This window comes from Erpetoichthys calabaricus, chromosome 9 (assembly GCF_900747795.2).
Source record: "Erpetoichthys calabaricus chromosome 9, fErpCal1.3, whole genome shotgun sequence".
In the NCBI taxonomy this organism is placed as follows: domain Eukaryota; kingdom Metazoa; phylum Chordata; class Cladistia; order Polypteriformes; family Polypteridae; genus Erpetoichthys; species Erpetoichthys calabaricus.
The window spans coordinates 90,382,435-90,406,586 of record NC_041402.2 but is presented as its reverse complement, the minus strand read 5'-3'; the positions used below and the strand labels follow the sequence as shown (position 1 = coordinate 90,406,586).

The 24,152-nt window shown below is 35.4% G+C and overlaps 1 protein-coding gene across 2 annotated transcripts in view; it reads left to right on the top strand.

The window, feature by feature from the left end:
- Positions 1 to 24,152, top strand: part of vps9d1 (VPS9 domain containing 1) — a 131,311-nt gene that overhangs the window by 62,440 nt on the left and 44,719 nt on the right. For both annotated transcript variants that reach the window (XM_028809882.2, XM_028809883.2), the window contains exons 14-15: positions 6,413 to 6,517; positions 19,650 to 19,739. In XM_028809882.2, the coding sequence (XP_028665715.2) occupies positions 6,413 to 6,517; positions 19,650 to 19,739 (195 nt within the window). The remainder of the gene's footprint in view (positions 1 to 6,412; positions 6,518 to 19,649; positions 19,740 to 24,152) is intronic.

Here is a 24,152-nt window from a genome sequence, read left to right as displayed (position 1 = left end):
TTAAGGAAATTTTTTGCCCTTTGCCCCAAGTTGTTTCTAACAGTGATGTTAAGTTCCACTTTGCTGACTTGCAGCAATCATTAGGCAGTTATTTGAAATATTTTGTAGACTAAACTGTCTTTTCAAAGATTTGCAGAGTGGTAAAAGATTCTCTGTTTTGACCCAAAAAAAAAAACAATAACACCCCAAATATTTAGCCTCATTTGCCTCAAATAATCATTATATGAGTTGCTAATAAATCCCTCCATCCTAAGAGCCTTCAATGCTGCACCTGCTTGATACTCTGAATCACTGTGTCTAAATAAATCCCTGCTAGTGGATTTGTACCCCTGAAACCTTATAATATATATATTCTTGTTTAGTGGTTTAAAATTGATAATTTCAGTTTAATAGTTCTATCTGCGAGATGTAGTCTTGCTTTTATATGAAGACATAAATTATAAATTGAAAGCAGTTGTACATCTATGCACGATCCTCCTGATTTTTTTTTTTATGCCAAATTTAAAAGAAATAAGTAGCAAATTGGAATTGCACAGTTGAAATGCAATCCTCAACTTGTAAAGCCCAGCCAGATGCTATGTAGCAAGCCAAAAACTGAAGAAAAAACAGTGGGGTAGACAACCAAGCAGTTTTTGTTTTTTTTTTATATCAAAAACTTAGTAGACCATGTCTTTCATATGCACAAAAAAATGTTTTACATTAATGAATTTTTTATGAGGGACTGTTTCCTGGCCATTAAGAGGCTGATATATTTCAAAGTGGCTAATGTCTAGGACATGATTTTTGAAAAACAAAGTGCAATCAATATTATGCTTTGTGAAGAGAAATTATGCAGCTTAAAGGAAATGTAAAGTGGTATGGATCATATCAAACCAATACTAGAAATTGAATTGTTGGTGTTGAATTTTGATTTGTTTGGCTTTCTGTTTAATGCAATCCCAATCACAAATTGGAAGTTGGCTCACTGAAACTGTAAATTGTAGAACATGACCCCTTTTGTTCCAGCAAACAATAGCCACCACAATTATTAACCATTTAGATCATAGCTGGCTAAGTCTTACTTCATCACTATTCATTGGTCTGATAGTGGTGCTGCTGCAAGTGCTCTCTTTAGGCTTCTGAACATTCAATTAAAAAAAGCAGTTTTGTGTTTGCAATGCAGACAATTTACAAAATGTAACACAAGAAGAATAATCAATATTGTTCCCAGAGATTATTTTTGACAGACAACCATAAAGCATAAGGACTTTGAGTATGGGAATGTGCTATATAATACATATTATTATTATTGTTGTTGTTATAAAATCTGTTTACTTTAGTAAGCTTCGTTTCCTTACCCACACCATGCTTTTATTTTTTTAGCTTTTAAGTACAATAGTTTCCAGTGAGTTCATAGTTGCTGACACCATTCCAAAAAGTATCTGTATTAAAGGAAAACATGAACAATATACAAAAGTGTTTTTTAAAAAAAAAAAAAAAAAAAAAAACCCATGTGATGATATAAATGTATGCACTTTTATATTGAGAGCTGCTGTGTCAACTCCTAATATTCATGAGAAAATACAACAATAAAATAAAACTTGATAGAATTAACACGGTGGCTTCTAAATGCACCTCTTTTTCTTTTCAACACATGATATCCTAGCTCACTTGCTAAATGTAAATGATGCTGGAGAGATATAATTAGATGTTCCACCTCCCCACACCCAAGAAAACAATCAAAGCTAGAAAGTAAACTCCAAGTTAAAGTGAGTGTTCACAAGAGTGCGTGACAGAGTGTTGCATTTCATGTCTAATCTAAACAACTTGACTCACGCACACCACAGCATTTTCAAACAAATGAAGTCAAGTGTGAAGATAAGCTGGGGAAGCGAGTAAATCAGTTTACAAAAACTGACCTTTTTACGTAATTGTATGTTAAGTTGGATTATACTAATTTAATTTTTTTGTGGTACTCGCTGCAGTTCAAAGGCCGAATGTCCGTGTTTTATAGAGTATTAGTAAAAACTTTTTTTTTTTTTAGATTTAGCATTTTTCCACATGTTTTCATTGTAATTATTAAATTTTTTTTATGCATAACAATAGAACAGTGTTGAACTTCATTTTAAAAACATTTGTGAGAAATTAGTAGGTTTTCATGTTTGTTTGGCTTTTTATTCATTTTCTCCAGTTTTTCACCTTTCATAAAATTAAAAGAAAAAGGAAGCACATGCAGGCCAAGAAAGGTACTTTACTGCATGTAGTATACAATTTGTCACAGCAAATTTTAAAATTGTGTGGTGATAAAACAATCTGTGGCTAACTAATATCTGTAACACCTCCTTTTCTAAAAACATCAGGAAGCAAAGAACCTTCTTGGCATTATTCCTGGAAGAGGCAATACTTAATGATTTTTAGTTACATATCTAACATGTAGCAAGTCTTAATAGTCACACATGAGCCTTTCATTAAAACCTATATATTTTCCATTCCCAAATAGCACATAAGTTAAACTGATGGTCAATAGTTAACAGAACAGACTTATGAAATAATGCATTTTGTGATATACTGGTACCTTCAATTGCAGTGTAAAAGTGGTATAGGTGCCAGTACCTTGAGTTTACCAGCGATTGCTCTATTGCTTATGCATTTGTTTGAAGAGTATTTCATGAATGCAGAGATTGATGATAGAAAGCATGAAAATGTCCTACACTTAATCTACAGCTTCATGGTTTACAAAGCAATTATAAGGTAAATCAATGAATCTAACCTGTATGTAATGTCTGTGTCAAGGAGTATTGCTGCACCCATCACACCCTCCCTTTGGAAATTACCATCTATCTACCTCAGCCAGGTGTTATGAGTGTCCCCATGGTATGACCCAGCTGCTTGGGTCCTCCGTGATGAGGATCCTGTGAGCCGAAACACCTTCGTGCCACATGGCCATAGTGCTATAACGGACTCTTTCTTACAATGCTGGTAATGTGCTTCTTTCGGAATTCTGTGAGCAACCAATTGTACATCTCAAAGTCAAACCACCGGTACCTAAGGATCCTCCAAAGAGACCCAGTACTGAAGGCAATCAGTCTTCGTCTCAGGTCAGTGGATAGCATCCAGGTCTTGCAACCGTATAGCAAAACAGGAAGCACCGGGACTCTAAAGACTTCGGCTTTTGTCCTTTTTGCATAGATGTCAAGAGCACCACAGCATTAACAGGTTGCCATTCAGTTAGATGTTAAGTAGTGCCTTTGTGTTGTGTGGCTTATTTTATATGATACAATAAATCATGCATCATTAAATGTTTGACAGTAACTTTAATACACTGTTTTCTAGGATAGTTTTGCAGATACAGAGGCAGAGTAATGCTTTTAACATCTGCTGCTTGGATAAAACACTCGGGAAGGATTTACGTGGAAAATTAACCATGACACCACGTTTAAAACGAAAAACAGTGGCATTTGTTCTATCTTTGATCTCCGTTTTTTAGTATTCTGAATGAGTGGCAATATAGAGCACCTGTTTCAAAATGAAAACCATTCTAGTCATCTGCAGATTTTATCAAATAATAAAAATAATACAATAGTGCTAATTTTCTGCTGTTACATTTATATACTGTACATATGTTAGGGTGATACTGTTAATGCTCATTTTTGGTGCATACAATGGCAGGTCTGGGCTTACTGCCGAAGACATTTGCAACTGCTGTTGTCTCTCAGTTCTTTATTCCTGTGGTTGTGTGCAAGTGTGCAGTCATCAGCATATGCCATTTATCATATTTATGTACTGTATTTGTCTTGTTTCAAGGGCATTTTGATGTGTGCAGGATCTGAGCACAAGTATCTTTTCACAGTAGCATGCCAGCCAATGTTCTGACTTACATTGAACATTCTGTGGTTTTAACCAATGTCTAAATGCTGTCCTGGCTTTATATTAACATCCAAATCCATCTATATTTTAACATTAATATTCAGTTCAGAGTTATGGACCAGTCCTTATGCTGTTCATTTTAATGTCCCATTTGAATACAAGACAACAATGTAGAACTTTTTTTTTTTTTTTTACATAAATTAATAGAATTTATTTTAAAAATGTAATATATGCTTTACCAAAATTTCGATCACTGACCAACAACAGTCATGATAGACCTGAGAAACTGATTATTTGTTTTAGACAAAGGGTTCTCATTTATGTTCCTGGAGGACTGCAGTGGCTGCAGGCTTTTTTCCAATCAGTTTCCTAATTAGAAGTTAATTCTTGCTGATTTTATGGCTTGTTAGTGCTTTGATTCTCCCAAGAGAATTCCAGCAGCAGTAGAGTTTCCTTTTTGAGAACATTATCTGAATGTTTTATGGACCAGAACAGATTTGTTCTTGATCCTTCCCTTTTCCCTTATTTGTAAACATTTATTAATGTGGATGCTTCATGATGTATATACAGAGGTTTAAATGTAATTAAATTATCTAGAGAGCTGGTGGTTCCTTTGTCATTTGTCTCTCTCTGACTGGTGATAGTTAAAAATAATAGGAATCAAAACATAAATGCAGCTGTTTGAAATAGGTAGTTAATGGTTCTGAATCATAACAAGTAAGTTAACTAAAAATAGTTCCAAAAAACATATTGCTTTAGCAGAAAATGGATGGGTTCCAATTAAGAAATTGGCTAATGCAAAAACCTTAAAACCTGCAGCCACTGCACCAGAACTATAACTGAGGACCCCTACTTTAGATCCTCTTCATGAACTATAAGATTTCCTTATTGTTTAAGGGGGGTAATTAACAAATGTGACGGTTTAAGGGTCCCCGTGACCCCTTGAACCCTCAGACCAGACGTCAGACACCAGATAAAAGTCCAAAATGAATTTATCATAATAATAAATGTGCACAAAGCACCCTCCACTCCACAATACTTAATAAATCAATAATCAACAATCACAATCCCTCCACTCCCAGACGCGTTGCCACCCTTCCACCCAGCTCCGCTCCTCTGTCTGGGATTTCCCACAGTCTTTTATAGTCCTCAACCCGGAAGTGCTTCTGAGCCCTCAGTCCATGTGATTATCCAGCACTTCTGGCTCAGGTAAAAACTTCTCTTTTTTTTCTTCAGCCCGGAAGTTTATCATTTGTTCTGTTCCCGTGACTTGGAAATACTTCTGGGCTATACGGAAAATTATAAATCCCTGGGCCTCCCTGCAGCGACTCCTGGTGGCCCCTGTGGAATCCAGCAGGGTTGTGCATTAAAACTCCACTGTCAATAAGGCCCTGCTGGAATTCGGTGCACCTCCATGTTACAGGGAGGGCTCCATCTGGCAGCCAGGGGGTATTGGCCGGGATGAACGGCCAGCCATATCCCACACAAGCAATCTGTATTTAAATAATTCAGTTAAATACACAAATTAATAGAAAATTGATGTGTTTGTCACATTGCCAACATTGTATGTTTAAGTGATATTTTTGGGAACTCAAGAGTAGACATGGGTATGAGTATTATAGATATGTAAGTAATAAGTTTTTAACCGAAAGTTAAGTATTAAAACAACACACAACATCTGATACACAAGTAGCTATTGAAACACACAGCCGTTAGCACCACATCACTATAAGTTATGAAGTCAAGTTTTATACTGCTGAATAATAATAAAAAAGCACTCTGAAACATTGGGCTGGTTTGTCAGAAAGCATCACACAACTAGCAAGGAATAATCCAGTGCTCCATCTCTAGGTTAGTGTTGCCTCAGTATTAAAAAAAATTGGCTTTCCAAGATTAGTAACCGGTTTATTGGTTTATGATTCCCAAGTTTCATTAAGATCAAACCATAAAATAAACTATAATTTAATGTTGCTAAAAATGTGGCTTTTTAAAGATCTACAACTGCTATACAAATAACTGAAAAAATACTGAAAATATATCTGACACAATATTGTTTGGTCTTTCAACTGCTGAGTGCTGCAAGCAATTTCACTTATTCCAGAAGTCTTAAAATTAGATTATTAACATTTACTTGGAATATAATTTTTACTTTGGAGCATTTTTTTTATTTTTTTTTTACTCTTGTTCACAGCTTACATGTGTTTTGATGAAATACAAAACACCTTATTTATCTATTTAAAGCTCCCCTAAATCTGAATGGCGTATATTTGTAATAAGAGACATGATGTTCACTAAGTGTTCACTTTTAGTTGCAACATTCATGAAGGATTTAGGTGGGAAATTAAGCAAGACACTACATTTAAAATGGAAAACAATGGAAGAATATGCCTTTAAGCTCAGTTTTAATAAGAGTAATGAATAAACTGCGCTTCGGATAAACCAGCATTCAAACAAATCATAATGTACAAGTTTGTTGCCGTTAGTATCTGTACATCTTTTCTAAATTGGCAAAGTAAAGCTTTAATGCATGTTATTTTCACATAAAGTCATTTTTGTCTCTTTGCAGTGGTGCAGATGACCTGCTTCCAATTTTGTCATATGTTGCCTTGAAGAGTAACTTTCCACAACTGGTGTCGGAATGTGCAGCACTGGAGGAGTTCATCCATGAAGGGTAGGATTATTTTGATTAATTTAAATTTGTTCATATTGCCTTATTATGTAGCCTTGTTTCTGGAATGTTCTTATCACTAGTCCACAAAAACTAAATTATCTCACTACTTAATGGAGAGCATTTATAACAAATAGTGTGTAAGTGTATTTTAATTAATTTCTCTTGGACACACATCAATAGAAATATTTAGTATACGTACAATATATTCATGTATAGATGTACTGCCGATGTTAACCCCTACAGGAAAACTGACAATCATGAAGTCTTTTTAATTCACTTTGACTGGGACCTTGATTAATTTTCTGTCATTGCAATGAAACAAGTATGTAACCTAACATGACATTCTCATATAAGGGACTGGAATATATTCCAGCAGTATTGGGTACAAGGAAAGAACAAGACCTGGACATGGTGTCACTCCATCGTGGAATCCACTCCTGTGCATACCTTAATGGTGCCAGGTTACAATTGTTGTAACACAAGCACATATTTGGCATGTGAGAGGAACACAGGAGTACCCGTAGAAAAAGAGAAACATGGCAAACATTCACTGATCATCTGACTGGATTGCTGTGCAACAAAGCAGTGCCATTTTAATTTCCTGTTTTGCTTTTTTATTCTAATTAACCATGAATTAAATATGCACCCAGCCAGAAGAAAAGAGGTGAAAAATAAAGCACATTTTTATCTTCACACTTTTAGCAACTTCTTTTTCTGACCTGATATAAGGTGAGGGGTGAGTTTCCTTCAAATGATGAACCATAGAGAATTAACAAACAATTTTACAATGTTTTTACTTGCTTCTTTTTCATTGGTTTCCCAAAATGCCTGTTAACAGAAGTTTTACAAGATAGTATTTAGTCAAAAAGATAAACTACATTAGATAGGGTTAAAACAGCAAAACATACAAAGTAGGCATTCAAACCAATATAAATGAGTAATTAAATGCATAGATACAAATGTAACATTTCATATAACAAAGCTCATGCAAGTATCACTTGACTCATGCGCAGAGCATCTCGTTCTTGTGATTGCATTGATCAATGCACGTGCAGAAGTACAGTGGACCCGAAGTATTTTCCCCCATAGGATTGTATGTAAATACAGTTAATCCGTTCCAGACCGTACGAGCTGTATGTAAATATATATACGCTCTCTCGCTGCACAGGGAGAGACTGAACACATGCGGAAATCATCGGCGCGTACAAACCGGAAGGGAAACTGGCTTGTTCGTCACCAGAGTGTGTGGTCGTGAACAGATGCAAAAGTTTGGCCAACTTTTTAGTTGTAACCCGATTTGTATGTGGTCCGAGACGTTCGTGACCCGAGGTTCCACTGTACTGAGAAAAGTATTAGTGATGTGGTGTTGAGCTGCTTAATGTGAGCATTTATCAAATCTCCCCCACCCCCCATCTTGCAACACAATTGTAATTTGAGTGGATAGGAATGTCCTTTTAATGTGATCTCTTCTCAGGCACCATTCATACACTCCATGTTCATTTTAATACATACGTTTATTCATGTTAAATTATACTCAAATGTAATTCAAATAGAAAACATTTAATATTACCAATTATAAAAATGGGACCAAAGTTTGCAAAGCAAACTCTTATTTCATGTGTTTCACAGCATACTTTATTTGGGGATTAGCCGTGTCTCCCAAAGCATTTATTGAGCAAGGTGCAGTAAAGTGCACTACAAGCTGAAATTAACGTTAATTTTAACAAATATTTTTCAATAATAGGCACACATTTGTTTTGTCCTGTTGAAATCGTAATCCTAAATACAGTATGTAGGATTTTGAGCTACAGAATACCAGATATAGATGGACTGTGGCAAATACACACCCATATCCACAGGCGTTGGCAGGGGTTGAAATCTTTAGATGCAAGAAATCCTTAGGAAGATGGAGCATGTTTTTTCTTTAGTTTTTCCAAACTGCTTCATTTTCTGAAAAGCTGTGCAAATTCTGTCTCGTATGCAAATGTTAGGGCATTTCAAATGATTTACATGACCTTTTTAAATCTGAATTTTACTTAATAGAATATTCTATTATAATAGAATGTTCTATTAGTTACGCTCATTTTAGCAATAACTACTTCTGTGTTCAGAAGAGAGCATTTTGGTTCATTTTTCCAAACATAACATGATTAGCGGCATATTTCTAAGCAAACCAAATTGAAATTAAAGATTATGTATGGCAGTTTGTGTCATTTTCTCTCTCTTTTTTATGGAACTCAAGGCAAGTGTGCCTCATTTCAGTGATATGCTTAGGTGTGCAGGATTGAAGCAGGAAAATATTTCCCATCACCTTGCTGTAAACAGTCCTGATTGTGTATTTACTGTGTGGTCTCTTTTTTAAATATGATGACTGTATTAACACGATTTCAGCATTTGACATTTTTTTTCCCCCTTTTGAATCAACAAATTGAGGAAAAAAAAGCTCCAGGAAACGTAGTATTTATTGGATTTTTTTTTTTTTTTTTTTTTTTTTTTTTTTTTTTTGAAGGAACGAACTATGGATGCACACAGCTTGTGTTTTAGTTCTATTTGATAATTGGACAATTCAGACTCCTTTTACCACTGTCCTGTTTTGTGGATTAGATTGAAAAATTAGCCTACTGATCATTTAAACAATCAAGGATAGCATGATTTAGTATTATACTGACAACTAGTATGGTTTTTTTTTGGGTTTTTTTTTTTTGAGTCAAGCATAAGAAGGAATTTTAGACTGCATATGCACAATTTAGATTGTACTATAAATTGTGACTTAAATTCAGGGATTATTGGACACTTAGCGTTAATGTTTTTGAGCATCTTTGATATTTAAGAGTATGTAATATTTGCTTGTTTACTAAACTTGTATATAGACACAACACCATACATATATATTCAAGTATAATAAAGTATGTTCATGGGTATATTTATATGTGTGTGAATGTATGCACTGTATGTATTGTATACTGTGTATATATACATGTATCAGTCATATTCTGTATAATGTATATGTCTGAGATACATATGGAAACATTGATATTACTGTGTGTGTGTGTGTAATATATATATATATATATATATATATATATATATATACACACACACACACACACATTGGGTATAGAAAAGAATCGCCCCCTTCGAAATACTTTTCATTTAAGGCAGTAAAGCAAAAAAAAAAAACGCACAAAACAATATTTTTTACAGCTTTACTTACTCAATGCAATCTATAACATCCAAGTGAAAGAGATCACGGCTACAGTTCAGAAGAATTTTAAAAAATAAAAAGCAAGAAATACTGAAATTGATAACGGATCACCCCCCTCCTAAACAATCAGGTGTAAGTAACCACCATTTCCATTGCAGACCATGGTTACTGGCTTCCACCTTTGATCAATTGTAATCAGTGTGATTAGAGAAGCATAAAAAGAGCTGTTCCTGCAGCACTCCCTTGCTTGGTAGTGCAACTGACAGTAAACAACTGACTATGGGTGGCAAGCCACTTTCAAAAGATCTTGGGGATAGAGTTGTGGACAGACATAAGGCAGGAGATGGATACAAAAACAGCTCAAAGCTTTTTCAATCCCAAGGAACACAGTAAAGTCCATAATAAAGAAGTGGCAAGTGTTTAGTACTACTTGGACCGTCCCTAGTTCCGGCCGTCCCTCCAAACTGGATGGAAGAGCAAGGAGAAAACTGGTAATAGAGCCTACCAAGAGGCCAATGGCCACTTTGAAGAAGTTTCAGGATTTTATGGCAAAGAGTGCTTATTGTGTGCATATGACAACAATTTCACAAGTACTCCACAATTGTGGCTTGTACGGGAGGGTCGCAAGGAAAAGGCCACATTAAGGCTTGTTTGAGCTTTGCCAGAAAGAACCTTGAAGATTCTTATGCCAAGTGGAAAAAGGTCTTATGGTCAGATGAGACCAAAATTTGGCCTCAATACCAAACGGTACACCTGGCGGAAATCCAAGCAGCTCACCATCCCAAACATACCATACCTACAGTAAAGTATGGAGGTGGCAGCATCCTGTTGTGGGGGTGTTATTCTGCCGCAGGGCCTGGGGTTCTCGTTAGATTAGAAGTAAAAATTGATGGGGCAAAATACTGCCAAATTATTGAGGAAAACCTGCTACCCTCTGCCAGAAAGTTGAAGATGGGCAGAATGTTCACCTTTCAATACGACAACGACCCGAAGCACACAGCAAAATTGACTACACAGTGGCTGAAAGAGAAAAAAGTGAATGTTCTCATGTTGCCCAGTCAGAGCCCAGACCTAAATCCCCTAGAAAATCTGTTGAAAGATTTGAAGATAGCAGTCCATCAATGCTCACCATCCAATTTGACTGAACTTGAACGGTTCTGTAAAGAAGAGTGGGCAAATATTGCTCAATCTAGATGTGCATTGCTGATAGAGAATTATCCCAACAGACTCAAGGAAGGCTGTTATTAAAGCAAAAGGTGGTTCAACAAAATCCCCACTTTTGCACAGTAAAATATTATATATATATATATATATATATATATATATATATATATATATATATATATATATATATATATACACACACACACACACAGTGGGTACGGAAAGTATTCAGACCCCCTTCAATTTTTCACTGTTATATTGCAGCCATTTGCTAAAATCATTAAATTTTTTTCCTCATTAATGTACACACAGCACCCCATATTGACAGACAAAAAAAAGAATTTTTGAAATTGTTGCAGATTTATTAAAAAAGAAAAACTGAAATATCACATGGTCCTAAGTATTCGGACCCTTTGCTCAGTATTTAGTAGACGCACCCTTTTGAGCTAATACAGCCATGAGTCTTCTTGGGAAAGATGCAACAAGTTTTTCACACCTGGATTTGGGGATCCTCTGCCATTCCTCCTTGCAGATCCTCTCCAGTTCTGTCAGGTTGGATGGTAAACGTTGGTGGACAGCCATTTTTAGGTCTCTCCAGAGATGCTCAATTGGGTTTAAGTCAGGGCTCTGGCTGGGCCATTCAAGAACAGTCACAGAGTTGTTGTGAAGCCACTCCTTCGTTATTTTAGCTGTGTGCTTAGGGTCATTGTCTTGTTGGAAGGTAAACCTTCGGCCCAGTCTGAGGTCCTTCGCACTCTGGAGAAGGTTTTTGTCCAGGATATCCCTGTACTTGGCCGCATTCATCTTGCCCTCGATTGCAACCAGTCGTCCTGTCCCTGCAGCTGAAAAACACCCCCACAGCATGATGCTGCCACCGCCATGCTTCACTGTGGGGACTGTATTGGACAAGTGATGAGCAGTGCCTGGTTGTCTCCACACATACAGCTTAGAATTAAGGCCAAAAAAAGTTCTATCTTGGTCTCATCAGACCAGAGAATCTTATTTCTCACCATCTCAGAGTCCTTCAGGTGTCTTTTAGCAAACTCCATGCGGGCTGTCATGTATCTTGCACTGAGGAGAGGCTTCCGACAGGCCACTCTGCCATAAAGCCCTGACTGGTGGAGGGCTGAAGTGATGGTTGACTTTCTACAACTTTCTCTCATCTCCTGACTGCATCTCTGGAGCTCAGCCAAAGTGATCTTTGGGGTCGTCTTTACCTCTCTCACCAAGGCTCTTCTCCCCCGGTAGCTCAGCTTGGCCGGACGGCCAGCTCTAGGAAGGGTTCTGGTTGTCCCAAACGTCTTCCATTTAAGGATTATGGAGGCCACTGTGCTCTTGGGAACCTTAAGTGCAGCAGAAATTTTTTCGTAACCTTGGCCAGATCTGTGCCTTGCCACAATTCTGTCTCTGAGCTCTTCAGGCAGTTCCTTTGACCTCATGATTCTCATTTGCTCTGACATGCATTGTGAGCTGTAAGGTCTTATATAGACAGGTGTGTGGCTTTCCTAATCAAGTCCAATCAGTATAATCAAACACAGCTGGACTCAAATGAAGGTGATCTCAAGGATGATCAGAAGAAATGAAAAGCACCTGAGTTAAATATATGAGTGTCACAGCAAAGGGTCTGAATACTTAGGACCATGTGATATTTCAGTTTTTCTTTTTTAATAAATCTGCAACAATTTCAAAAATTCTTTTTTTAATGAGGAAAAAAATTCATTTAAATGATTTTAGCAAATGGCTGCAATATAACAAAGAGTGAAAAATTGAAGGGGGTCTGAATACTTTCCGTACCCACTGTGTGTGTGTGTGTGTGTGTGTGTGTATATATATATATATATATATATATATATATATATATATAAATAATATATTACTGTGCAAAAGTTTTAGGCAGGTGTGAAAAAATGCTGTAAACAAAGAATGCTTTCAAAAATGGAAGTGTTAATCATTTATTTTCGTCAATCAACAAAATGCAGTGAATGAACAAAAGAGAAATCTAAATCAAATCAATATTTGGTGTGACCACCCTTTGCCTTCAAACAGCATCAATTCTTCTAGGTACACTTGCACACAGTTTTTGAAGGAACTCGGCTGGTAGGTTGTTCCAAACATCTTGGAGAACTAACCACACATCTTCTGTGGATGTAGGCTTCCTCGCATCCTTCTGTCTCTTCATGTAATCCCAGACATACTCGATGATGTTGAGATCAGGGCTCTGTGGGGGCCATACCATCACTTCCAGGACTTCTTGTTCTTCTTTACGCTGAAGATAGTTCTTAATGACTTTGGCTGTATGTTTGGGGTCGTTGTCCTGCTGCAGAATAAATTTGGGGCCAATCGTATGCCTCCCTGATGGTATTGCATGATGGAGAAGTATCTGCCTGTACTTCTCAGCATTGAGAACTCCATTAATCCTGACTAAATCTCCAACTCCATTTGCAGAAATGCAGCCCCAAACGTTCAAGGAACCTCCACCATACTTCACTGTTGCCTGCAGACACTCATTATTGTACCGCTCTCCAGCCCTACGATGAACAAACTGCCTTCTGCTACTCATCAGTCCAGAGCATCTGCTGCCATTTTTCTGCACCCCAGTTCCTATGTCTTTGTGCATACTTGAGTCACTTGGCCTTGTTTCCACGTCGGAGGTATGGCTTTTTGGCTGCAACTCTTCCATGAAGACCACTTCTGGCCAGACTACTCCGAACAATAGATGGGTGTACCTGGGTCCCAATGGTTTCTGCCAGTTCTGAGCTGATGGCACTGCTGGACATCTTCCGATTTCGATGGGTAATAAGCTTGATGTGTCTTTCATATGCTGCACTATTTCCTTGGCCGACCACTGCATCTACGATCCTCAACATTGCCCATTTCTTTGTGCTTCTTCAAAAGAGCTTGAACAGCACATCTTGAAACCCCAGTCTACTTTGAAATCTTTGTCTGGGAGAGACCTTGCTGATGCATTATAACTACCTTGTGTCTTGTTGCTGTGCTCAATCTTGCCATGACATGAGACTGTCTTCCACAACCTCACCTTGGTAGCAGAGTTTGGCAGTTCCTCACCCAGTTTTAAGCCTCCTACACAGCTGTTTCTGTTTCAGTTAATGACTGTGTTTCAACCTTCGTGTGACATTGACGATTATTAGCACCTGTTTGGTGTAATTTGTTGATCATACACCTGACTATAATCCTACAAAATCCCTGACTTTGTGCAAGTGTACCTATAGGAATTGATGCTGGTTTGAAGGCAAAAGGTAGTAACACCAAATATTGATTTGATTTAGATTTTCCTTTTGTTTGCTCACTTTGCATTTTGTAAATTGATAACAATAAACAATCAATATTTATTTCTGAAAGCATTCTTTGTTTACAGCATTTTTTCACACCTGCCTAAAACTTTTGCACAGTACTGTGTACATCTATATATATGTGTGTGTGTGTGTGTGTGTGTATATATATATTGTATATCTATAATGTGTGTGTGTGTTGAGTATCATGCTTTTATTTTTTAATATTACATTAAAAGTATACTATTTTCTTACATGTGTCCTTAAAAAATAGGCACAAAGTTAAAATAGCTTACATTATAAAAGCAGAAATACTGTGTATGAGCATAAATCCCCTTTCAATAAATTTGGCAAATGGGAGATGATTTTTTTTTTTGTTCATGTCTTGAAGTAATTAACAAGAGGTCACCCAAAGTTAACAGCAGTTTTTAATTCGTTGACTTGCAGGCTGTCACGATAGCCTTAGTTCTTGGAGAGTTCATTTACTGATGGTCCAAAATCACCGTTTTTATATGGACTGTAGTTCACAGTTGCTTTCTTTTGAATGAAAGTTTTGCTTTTTTAATACGTTATTAATCCAGGATTAAGATCAGATTATACTGTGGGAACTATTCCAAATTATGACAAGTTTAGTTATATCATATTACATAATATTGGGTATGGGAATCCTGCTATTCCCAACTGCAAACTTTTAATGCAAAGTTTTATTTAGTGCTTTTTATGTCTGAAAAAATTATTTATTTATTTTGTTGTTTCTTGCATGAGAAAGTAATTAAAATTAATAAAAGGTACATGTACAAGATCTTAAATCCTGCATATAAATGCTAAGTATTTATAACCTCAATACAGTACAATACAGCTCAATATCTTGTAATTTTCCTTTAAGTGAAGCACGACTAGACGTCACAGTGGAACTAAGGGTCAGATCTTGGTAATTAGTTAAATACTGTAAAAATTAATTGTCGTATCGGTTATTTTTCCTTTCTATCATGAATGAGCAATGCATTTTATTAGTTGCTGTAAGAACATAATCAAAAAACAGTCCTGGGTTTAAATCCCACACCAAGTAAGTGTGTGTGCTGTGTCTGTGTTTGTGACAGTGTTTATCCTTCAGGTACCCTGTTTTTATTTTTACATCCAAAAGACATGCATGATAGGCTTGTTGGCAATTCTACATTGCACCAGTGTGTTTGCGTGCGCTTGTGTGTGTATATCTGGCACCACATCATGTCTTGGCCTTTAAGCAGCACCCAGTGTTTCTAGGTTAGGTTTCATGCGATTGCGTGGAATAGCAGGTCTAAGGGAAGATGGGTGTTTTTGATTATTTTAATTGACTTGGGTGGGGGGAGATGATTCTTTTGATTTAAAACGCTTTCTTCCTAAAAAATGTTTGTGATGCTAGTATGTACCATTCCCAGCAAACGAGCTTTGGTCTTTACCCATCATCAACAAATATATTTGCAATACAAAATAATTAAAATAAGCCTCACGTAATTATGCTGCAATTTTTTACAATCTTGCATGCATAAACACTAATGAAATTTTTAAGTGCTTCTAGTTACAAATGTTGACCTTTATTTTAAGAGGCAAGTAAAACAAAATCTACATCAGTGCAGGGCAGTATACTATTTTACTTAAAGTATACTATTTTACAAACTTCACCTTCTATCTCTTTTCCAGTCTAAACCTAGACATTTATATTTTTCAACAATGATGACCGTGAGATGTTCAGGCATACCAGGCCAAGGTGAATCCATGTGCAGGTGTGCTAGGACATACAGTATATTAGATTTAAAGTACCACGAATATTGGAAGCATTTCTGGTGTGAGTTTAAAACCAGCTCTTTTTTTGTTTTTTTTGCCTGTCTGTGTGGCATGAACAAAAAAACAATTTAATAGTTCATCAGGCATCCTCTGTATACTTTACTACAAATGTAGCAGTTAAACATAAGACATTTATACTGGTAACATAGCGTGGCTTGTTTTTACAAATAGTTTTTCAGGTGTAATTTAAAAAAAAAAAAAAAAAATCATCCAAGTGATCTTAATTGAGTGTTAACAAATTGTTTGTGTTTTTTTTTTTGTTTTTTTTTTTTGAAGAATTTGATAAACTGTACTTTTTTTATTTTTCCTTTTCCCAAATTTCTGTTTATTGTAGAATACTATCATACAGTATTGTTGGCAAGTAGCCGAACATGCAATGCATTTATAGGATGAAAGGGAGAAGTCATACAAACCCTGACATTCTTTTTCCATACAGGTACATCTCTCTCTTGCTGTAGTCTTTGTAAGTGAGGTGGATTAGTTGCAGAGATTGTGCATAAGATAAATTAGGTTGTTTTATTGCTTGTGTGAATTAGCCTCCTTAAGAGGTCTTAATGAGTTGTGAATCCTCGAGATTCATGTTGAACAATCAGAATTCCAGAATTAAACTTGTATTATTGTGCAGTATGCAAGGGTTTGTTTTTTTTAAGATTGACTTACAAATTTCTGGCCCAAATAGTTTTTCTTCCTCTCTTTCCCTTTTTGTTTTTCCTGCTCTTTTGGACCTGGTCATTTTGTGACTTTCTTAATGCTACAATATTAAATGTTTTTCGCAGACTGCAGCAGCAACTGAAAAGCAAAGGGTTGAGCTCTAATACTCTTCATTTGCTATATAATTGAAGGAGCATGGAACAAATGGTTCATATGAAGGTAGCAGTAGTAGTCTCATTTACGTATTAGTAGAAATACAAGTCATCCTCCTTTTTTTTTTTTTTTTTTTTTTTTTTAAGCTACATTTCACATTTACGTTCCAAGGCAAAATAGCATCAGACTACATGCACTTTGATTCAGTGATCCTTACTGTATTTTGAGTGTGTGTGGATTTTTACTTGAGTCATTGGGCACCTTACTTAACTAAATTAGTCTGTCTAATCTGGGTACAAGTAGTTCCAAGTACTGAAGACAATAAGATGCTCAGAGATCATCAATTTGAGCACCCTTTCTTTCCCAACTTTATGTAATAACTAGCTTAGATTTGAAAATGCAATGGTGGAAAAATAATGACTAATTAAAAATTATATATTACCAAATTTTATTATACTTGTTAAATTTGAGATTTTAAGCAGTGGAGAAGAAATGGGCAAGATTATCAACTCCTCCTGAAAAAAAAATTTAAATGGTTTTTGCAGAATATTATCCCAAAGTGCTAATACAAATTTTGGGATTTTACTCATAAAGCCTCAAATACATACAGCAATAGATGTGTGTGATTCATTTCAATTAACTTTTCTGTTTTTGTTTACTTTTCTGGGCAGTACTGTAATGTTATTCATATCTTTTTTATAATATTAGCATTCAGTATTTATTTTTGCTTTAATTCTCATCAAAATAACAGGAAAACTAAAGGGATGTATAGCAAGACTTTTTGTCTGAAGTAATCGGCACCAGTAATTGAAACAGGCCATCTTAATGCAAAACTTCAGAGGCAACTTGCAGGTCAGCATGCAGCTGTCTATGCTCTTTACAGTATTCAACATGCACGTTAATTTGAAGTTTAGGTTGAAATTGAGTGTTCTGCCTTTAAGACATATGTAGCATTTAGTGCATTTGTTGCTAAAATGCAACAAAAAACTTCCAAAGGTAATTTGCACCATGATCTAGAAAATCACTAAATATGGCACACTTATTTAGCCATGTTTTTTGTATGAATAGTAATGCTTTTAAGATTTTCCAAAATGGCCAAATGAAGACACTTTTTAGGGGAAGAGTTTTGATGAGAGGAATACTGCAACTAAACCAGTGCCATTGCATTTATAATGTGGATATATTAAACTTCAGCACCTACAGGTTAGAAAGAAATGGTTAATCTGGTGGGATAAGGGGAATCTGTAATATATTTATTCCTCTTTATCTATCCTGCCATGTTAAGATTGTTGCCGCTCACTCTAATTGCAAGACAGTCTTGTATATTTATTTTCATCCATGGCAACTTAAAATCTAGCCTCCGACATCTTAAAGGAGGCATTAAATGGTCAACTATAGAAACACAGATATACCAGATTGACTGAGCCCTCGTTTCCACTGTATGGTGACACCATATAGATTATAGATACCTAGCAGTCTCATGTAGATGTAGGCAGCTATTTTTTAGTACTGCTGGAAAAAAACGTACAAACAGATGACAAGTTGTCTTTTATTTATATAGAAATAGCCATGTTTCCTTGTTTTGCCATGGCTGTTATTTAGAAAGTCCACTAAGTTTAAAGTAGTAAAAGTGATTGTCAGAAGACTAAATCCCAATTTATGAGATTTAAGTTGTGGAGTTAGGACTATAGATTACTAGAGTACATCTTCAAATATGACAGGTAAACTGTACTAGGCCTGCTGTGAAAGTGGTGTATAGATGAGTGTTTACACATATAACACTAAATTCAATAAATAGCTCCACGGAGAATATGGTAGCACCAGGGACCGCTTGGGGACGTGACAAAAACAGTGAATTAGATGGTAGATTAAAGAAAAAGTTTTATGTAGGAGTTGGGAATCCAACGCACAAATGCACTAACCATTTTCCAGTTCCATCATAACCACTACAATACCATTTCTTTGTTGTTAGGTAGGGGTGCACGATTATGACACTTTTTGCTCAAAAACCTAGTAGCCTCTGGGCCTGCAATCCAAATTATTTTTGGATGGTGGTATATAACTTTAATTTTTTAATGTGGTGCTTTTTATTTTTTTATTTTTTTTGAAAATCAAAAGCACCCACTTTATATTTTAAATATATAATAAGCAATTCATGCATAAACCTCAAAGTCGGCTATTTATTGAAAAAGGATTTCAAGTACTTTTAATATATATATACTTTATAAAATATATTGCAAAGTTTACTGACTTGTTCACTCACTCACTCATCACCAAAACACTATTTCCTGTTCAGTTAAAAAGCTTAAATTTGGTAGGATGGTATATCTGGAGCAAGAGGTATGCATTAAGAAAGGGCATTTCAAGTGCTTTTAAGGAAATAATATAAACTTAAATTGTGTTGCGTTTTCCAAATTGTATATTGTTTCATGCTGAAGGCTTTTGAAGGTTTTCTTTTTTTATACTGGGTATTTCATTGTACTCTGTACATGTGACGGTGCTACTACTATTGCAGTCATTTTAGTCCTGAGTATACTTTGCAAATGCCACCTAATAATGTGGTCCAGCTCAGCCTATTGACATAAAATAAAATAATCCCTCTCCTAAGCATGGCTTAAGCAGTTTCAATAATTGGATGGATGAATACTAACATTTTTTGTTATTTTTACTTTGTTAAAAATCTGTTGTGATCTGTTGTTTTTGTTTAAAAAGCTTTTTTTTTTTTTTTTTTTTTTTTTTTTTTTTTTTTTGCATTCTCCTTAAATGTTAAGAGTAATGTATCTGCCTTTCATGAGTAAATATTTTTATTATTATTGTGCTCAATATCTCACTTTTTTATTAACAGGTATCTAATTGGAGAAGAAGGTTATTGCCTTACATCTATGCAAAGTGCAATTGCTTTTGTGGAATCCTTACATAAGGGAGGTGCACCAAAGTAAGCACTACAAAGAAATGTAATAGACTGCATTACACGGAGTTCTTTTCTTATTTTCTTATTGTATATATTGTTCCGAATGCTAAAGAATTATGTAATATATACTACATTTGTTCATTTTTAATGCATAACAGATTATATTCTGTGGCATTCTGAAAATGTTTTGCTGTTGGTTTACTGATGTTTCTTGTTTGCACTTTTTTTTACATAGTTGCAAATTTTGAACAAAGTGCCTTTTTTCTTTTTGTGTGTGGATATGAGAAAGCACTCCTATATGGATAAGGAGTTAAATGGGAACTGTAAATTTTTAGTTTCCCTTGTACTGACTCTGACTAGAATTGAAAGGGAAAATTTAGTTTGCAACTACAATGTTTAAAGTGAACCATACAGATAAGTGTAAATAGGAATAAGATTTAGCTTGGTCATGTATTTTTTTGAAAATGTGTAATAGAGCAATTCTAGTTACATGCATCTTTGCTAAATTGTACCTTTGCAGTCTTGAATGTTGAACTTTGTATATGAAATGCCATAGTTTTTAACTGCTTCCTTTAGTTAAAAGACTTGATTATCAGGTCATAACAGTTCCATCCATGAAGCTTTGAAGTAATTGTCTGCAGAAGTAGATGCCTCATCATGAAGGTACTTCTTTAACCATTTAGTTAATGAAAATATGCCTCCGCACAATTGATTTAATACTGTTTTGTAATTGGGTTATGGAAAAAAAACGTTCCTTGCAGTTAATTTCAGAAAAACATCTTTGGGTTTCAGATTTAGAAAACATGGACAATGCAAGTACTTCTATTAAATCATGTTGGTCTTTTTTTGTTTTTTGACAGGTTTAAAGTAATTGCATGTTAATTTTTTTTCCCATGACTTTCTTCTAATTAATCTCCCAGGCAATCAGACAGATTTAGAATTTTTTTTTTTCCTTTGCACTTTACATGCGTTTTAAATGCATCTTCATAATTTGGAAGCCTCACTTAGCTTTAATTTTTCTGAATTTCCCAAGGGGGAGGTGGGGCACAAAGAATACTTTTTATATTTTTGATGTTTGAAAAAGGAATGTATCTAATTAAAGCTTGGACATCTTGTTTCTTTTGATCTATATTTTTCCTAAGCTTTGCTAGCTATTTTCAAGAAGGATCTCAATAGGCAAATTTAAAAGCTGCCCATAGCAAAACATTCACGCATTAATGTAATGTGTGGTGTGTTTTTATTATTTATTTATTTATTTATTTTGTGATGTGAACTAATATTGTGTTAATGTGTACAGTTATTGTATAATTCATAATTCAGTGTTCAGTTTTAACTTTTGTTCTTGCTGTTAATTTATTTTATATTTGTTGATTTAGCACACTGCACCCAATTACAGTTTTCTTTTGTGTGTTTTTTTTATATATATATAATATATATATATATATATATATATATATATATATATATATATATATATATATATTATAATATCTGATCTTCTGTATCCTTATAATTTTAAATTACAATTTGTTGCCAATCCTGTGACAAATGTTTTGAAGGGCTTTGTGTTAACCTTTCCATACGCGTAGGCGCCCAGTATGCTGGATGTATATATGGATCCAAGATTGGTCTTTTTGCCAAAAGTCTGCTTTATTTAGCACGCCTCATATACAATAATTATGCAATTCAGTTGTCTGTCTTTGTATCTTGTTGAAGTTAGTTGTCACATGAAGATTTATGTTCATGTCTTGTAGAATGCATTGTTTTATTAATTAATTAATTGTAATTTTTGCCTTTAAATGTTGTTTAAAGATTTTGGTTACCTATCTCACTGAAAATATAAAGTACGTATACAGCGTGATACCATAAATATAGTTTTTCTACACTTCATTTTTAGAAAACTAGAAACCATTTTTAAGCAAGATAAATGTAAAAAATGAACATGATCACATACAGTATAGAGTTCATTGTAAATCTGTGTGTCTTTTGTGTTTATCATTTTTATAAATTCTTCTAACAATTTTAAATTATGGCTTTCATTGCTGGTATATTTGTTATTTAACTTACTGGAAGTCATGCTACCATGTCATCACTGTGACATTTATCCAAGTAACTCATTCTAGTGTTTGTAATAATAGTTTTAAACACATTTATGCTTTTCCCTTTTTAGAGTTTAAATACTGCATCAATGTGATTTGTTTTTGTTTTTTTTAATCACACATGCATTCAATTTACAATTTAGTTAAAATTTGTATTGTACATATTAGGTTATATTATAAAAATGAAAAGGTAATTTGGAATGAAACTGCTTGTGACCTTCTAATGCATTTTGTAAAACTTGTATTTTAATGTATTGCACTGTTAACAGTCTTCTGTGACATTTGTTTTTGGGGAGAAGAGAGCATTTCTAATAAAGGTAGAGCTGCAAAGTCTGCAAAAATTAAAAGCCTTTTCAATAACTGCATGTGTAAATTTAATTTTTAATGGAAAACGATTATGCATTCTCACCTCTGTGCATTACTTTTTTTATATACATATATATATATATATATATATAATCACATTTGTTTCTAATCCTGAGGTGAATTCGGATCCCACGAGCCATTCTCTTGAAACTGTGCTGATATGGGATCAGCATTAGAAACACGGACTGCCCAAAAGCAGGCTGTAACTGTTCATATCCAGGATTTAACAGTAGCTGTGCTTCTGTCAACAGGCACCAAGCTGAGGGAACTGGCAGACCGGTCCAGAATATTCAAGCCAAGCTTTAGTTCTATCATGTTAGCAGTTCTGGAAGCCATAAACTGACAAGGAGCTGCATTCTGTTGCCTTATGGTATGTGTGTATAAGCCAAGATAAAAAGGCAATATGCAGCAGTGGCCAATTTTCCTAAAGTAAGCAGGGTAATCGCCTACAGTCATATTGTAAAATGGGGCACCAAGTGATAATGTTCTCCATAAACCGTGACATTCAATTAACATACGAGTCATCTGTGATGCCAAGATGAGACTGACATGTGTCATGGCCTGGGTCAACCCATGATTCATTTGCAGACGACTTGGTGATAGCTGGCTTGTTGATAAGGTAACTGGCTGAACTCTGTGTTTCATATAGCCTATATAATTCAGTGTAATCGCAGTCCTATCCGTTACATGCTTCAGGTGGTAGCGGGTACCTGTTGTATCCCCGATCCTCAGAGTATAGAGGAGAGGTGTTACAAGGTTGTGTATGCACTTGTGCACTTGTTTGTGGGGCACACCACAGGACTCCTGAAATGTAGGTGGCAGTGCCAGGATCCATCAGGATGGAGGCTACTGTAAAAGCGAACAGAGGCCTGTAGCCTTGTGACTGCCTATGTAATGTATAAGGTTGATTTGCATAGTCCATATATGGTTTAGGGGGGGCAACAGGGTGGAGTAAGGTACATTTACAATATGTTTATAAATCACAAAGGGTAAATTGTGTACACCAGGTTTTCTAAATTAGCTTTTCTTATATAAATGAGACCCCAGTCCTCTAGTTTCTTCAGATACCGAACGCATATTAATTTAATTCAGGACTCTAAACTGGCGCTTTGTGAGCGTTTTTTGGATATGTTCAAAAACATTTGTATTGCACAATTTCATACAAACAATGAAACTCAGTGTTTCACAAGACATTAAATTAAGTAAATTAAAGAATAAGTAACAACACAAAGTAAGTCAGAGGCTGGGAGAAAAGCAAAAGGAAAAATAGTCCAGTTAGGCTGGAGGAAACAATACAATTTATTTTTGTATAACCTAATATCACACAAGAAGTGCTGCAATGGGCTTTAACAGGCCCTGCCTCTTGACAGCCCCCCCTGCCTTGACTCTCTAAGAAGACAAGGAAAAACTCTCAAAAAAAAAAAAAAAAAACCTTGTAGGGAAAAAATGGAAGAAACCTTGGGAAAGGCAGCTCAAAAAGAGACCCCTTTCCGGATAGGTTGGACTTGCAGTGGGTGTCAAAAAGAAGGGGGTCAATACAATACAATACACAGAACAAATCCTCAATACAGTATAAAAATACAAATTTTACAAGTACAGACGAGACTTTTAACAGTAGATGATATCACATAATATGAATTAGATTTGTTTAGGGTCCTGGAGACCTCAGCCATCAAGCTACCTTCCCCATTTGGCCATTTCACAGCTGAACCATTGCTTGGCCAGCCAATCCAATGAAAGGACCCCTCTACCCCACGATTCCTGCGATCCTCCATCAGGGATGACTTTACCTTAGGCAGGCAAAACAACTTGGCAGCTGGGACGTGGCACCAAGTGCCACATTTGAAGACCAAAAAGAGAAACAGGTCAGTTAGTAACACACAACTATCATGTTACTTATGTTTTAGTGCTAATGACTAACAGAGATGCAGTCTGTACGGTTAATCAGCAGCTCTAATCAGGATATACTAAA